At 27.6% G+C, this 3,584-nt stretch overlaps 1 protein-coding gene across 1 annotated transcript; it reads left to right on the top strand.

Annotated features, from left to right (window-relative positions):
* Positions 1-113: 113 nt before the first annotated feature.
* On the top strand, positions 114-3,584 carry LOAG_13640 (hypothetical protein; the record flags this gene model as incomplete). Its single annotated transcript, XM_020448705.1, has 5 exons — positions 114-216; positions 1,492-1,595; positions 2,127-2,361; positions 3,018-3,110; positions 3,495-3,584. Coding segments are annotated over 5 exons (625 nt in total), but the record flags the coding sequence as incomplete, so codon positions are not given.

Raw genomic sequence — 3,584 nt, 5'->3', positions numbered from 1 at the left:
AAAAAAACTCAAGTTTTAAGTAAACTTTTAAAATACTGATACTTGAAATTAGTAAATAAATTTAGGACGAACATCGCTCATACTGTTTTCTTTTTTTCTTAATACTTCAATTTATGAGGACATTTACAGGTTTTGGGCAAGTAAGCAAACGTTATATGTCAAGAAATTCACAATGCCGATCCGCTGTCAATGCAATCTCAACTGCTCTCACTGCAGGTTTTCATTTGTTATAATTTAAATAATATTTGTAAATTGTTACAAATGTATAAAAAAGTTAAGCAGGTTTTTGTTGCTTTTTTTTTTCCTCCAAAAAATGAGCATTTTGAAGATTCTGAAAATCAGATCCTGAATCTCAGATCTTAGGATATTGCTAAAAATTCTAGCCAGATCAAAACATTGATCGTAAAACATTGTTGAAAATTCTGGGAATCAGATTCTCATTATTTGATCTTGGGATATTCTTGAAGATTCTAAAAATTGGATCGTAAATCTCAGATTTTGGAATATTGTCGAAGATTCCAGAAATCATACTTGAATCTTAGATATTAGAATATTCTTTCTTTGATCTTGCAATATTCTCAAAAGCTTTCATAATATCTCTGCTTTTGTTTCTTTTCTTTTCTTCCATTACCATAAAGTTAAACTTTTGATTTATTGCCTATATTTATAAGTAATATCAAACTTTTTTTTTTTTTGCTTTATTAGAAAAAAGAAAGAAAACGAATGTTATTATCAAAAAAGGATCTTTGTATTTTATCGATTTCAAAACTATTTCATGTAATGTTTTTTGATAACTTGAATTTGAGATTAATTCTTGGAATTTTTTTTCTTCTTTTTTTTTTTCTTTGAATCATCGGGAAACTTCTAGTTACGATAAAATTGGTTACTTATATGGATAATTTCCCAGTAGATGGAACTACTAATGTAAAATAGTTGTTTGTTTGTTTTTCTATCAGTTTCTTAAAAAAAAAGAAAAAAAAAATACAATATTGGAGAAATATTTTTCGTTCTTTTTTTTTTTTCTATCTCTTTACAATTTTGGTATCACTTTTCGAGATTTTTTTTTTTTGTCAAAATGGCATAAAATATTATGCTTTGGCGCCTGCTTTATTTTGTAAAAATATGCATACATATGTATAGATACAATTGGGCGATGATATCCTTTTCTCGTTCACTTTTTTTTTTTTTTCCTGTAAGTATTTTAGCCCACAATATCAAATTTTTTACAATTTTTTCTTAAAATTTCGAAATTCAAATGGATTATTAAAAACATCACTTCGATTATTCATTAGTTAGCTTGATGATATGAGCGTATAAGTAGCTTCTCGATATGATTGTATTAATATCGATGAGAGATAAAAGATGATGTGAAAAGGATAGCAATAAAGTGATTGTTAAAATGATCAGTAAAAGATGATGAATGAATGGATGAAATGGTTGAAATAACTATCTGAAAACGATTTACAAATTTCGATGTTTCATTATTTGCAGAACCAGAAACACATTGTAATACAACTGTAGAAGATTGGTCACCCACTGAAAAATGTCCATTTTGTCATGGTTTACGCATATCAACGGATGATTGCTCTGAAAAGGTTGGTGAATGGAAAATTTTTCGTCCAATTTTCAACCTTATATTTGAATATTATGTAAGATGTATTATGTTAATATGATAATTGAAATAGAAACAGATAATAGAATAAATGGAAAAGAAGGAACTGAAAATCATTGTGTTAAAAATGAAATATGGAAGAGGAAAAAAAAAAGCAGCAAATTAGGGCAGAATAATGAAAGGTAATGTGAAGTTTTTAAACTTTTTCGAGATATTCTCTCATTTTCTCCAAATCATTATCAATAATTAAAACTTATTATAATGAGTAATTCTAATATTATTTTATATAGACAAAATTTTAGTACACTTGTAAAAGAATCAATTTAGTAGTCTTTTCATTAATTAATCGATTAATGTTATTATAATCTTCATTCCAGCATATTTTTTATTGATATTTGTCGTTATCATGCAGGAACTGACCCAATCTATCAGTTTATTTGATAAGAAAATAATGAGAAATTGTTGTATATTGGTTAAATTAAAAAAACGAAAATTTTCAAAAATTATTTCTTAGGATTCTATGAGAATAGAACCAGAAAATGAAAGCGCAGCAAGCGATGGTGAATACTACGGTGCTGGTTGCTCTAGTCAAATTAAGATAGAGCAAAGCGCAACAAATAGCTCTCCGGAAAACACAGGACATCTGGAATCATCCGGTGGTTCACAATCTCGTCTATCTTACATGCATCCATTTTCAAACCTCTGTACTCCATCAGTCCTTCCTGTGATGACGCCATTTGTGCCTCTTCGTAAGTTCTCACGCTTTACTTTCATATTTTGTGAAATTTCATTTTAATATATCTTCCAAAATTGAGCATGAATTTTTTAAATCGTAAATCGATTGTATAAAAAAAAAAAAAAAAGAAAAGAAGAAATGTTCAAATTTTAATGCATCATACAACTAAATTACTTCTTATTACACCTAACTATATGGAAAATTTTGGAATAATTATCTTCGATGGATTACCAAAGTGTCATCTTTTAAATACATTCAGAAATAGTAAGGAAGATGAATGCATTAGAATGACTGATAAAAGTTCGAGATAAAGTCGAATTATTCTACTATATAGCTACCAAAATGTTCGATCAGATATTTTTTGAAAGTTTTGTTTTTCTTTTAGATGCCAAGGCGACGTTAAAAGCTTTTTGCTCTCTTTTTTTTCGCATCGTAAAAATAATGAAACTTCAATTTTTTTTAATATTTACATTTAAAAGGTATAGATGGGAATGAAAAGCCAAATTATTTATAAACGTTATTAAATTATGCAGCAATATGTTTTTCCAAAGGAAGACAAATTTCATCGGAAAACTTTGATATCAGTGTAATTTTTAGTATTTCATGAAAATTTAAATTTAATTATTTGATCAAATTTTTCTAATTATTGCCAAATGAAAGCAATTTCAGCTGAGATAGCGAATCAGCTATTTTGTCAAAGCCTTTTACAATGGAGTACATCCAACTTGTTGCTACAACAAATTAGCTCACATCGTTCATCAGGTATGCTGTTATTGTTGGTATTATCATTTACTAAAAATTAGGGCTTATAAATCGTTTGAATCAATCGTAATGAATAAGACACAACAAATGTTTATAATGACGGGTTTATTAATTATGGGGTTTTTTTCAATCAGGACAATGCCAAGTTATGAATTCAGTTACACTAAAATTGAGAGTCGAAATAATTGAAAAATGTCAATTAGTTCTTACATCATTCCAATAAAGTTGACATCATTTCTAGGAAATCTTTTTTTACTTTTTCAAAATAAGTTCGTTTTCAATAACGGATGCATGTCGAAAGCCAGATTTTGAAATATTGCCATTTGAACTTTTTAGCACAACATTACATACAAATCCCTTTTAATTGTATATCATTATTTCCAGAAAATCTACATAACTCAATAAATGAACAATATTTGTTGGCTCCAAAAAGAAATACATTAATGCAAGGTAAAGAAAACGGTGATACAGAAA

This window comes from Loa loa (assembly GCF_000183805.2).
Source record: "Loa loa unplaced genomic scaffold supercont3.866, whole genome shotgun sequence".
NCBI classification, from domain to species: domain Eukaryota; kingdom Metazoa; phylum Nematoda; class Chromadorea; order Rhabditida; family Onchocercidae; genus Loa; species Loa loa.
The sequence above is the reverse complement of the archived record's forward strand: the minus strand, read 5'-3'. Positions and strand labels throughout refer to the sequence as shown.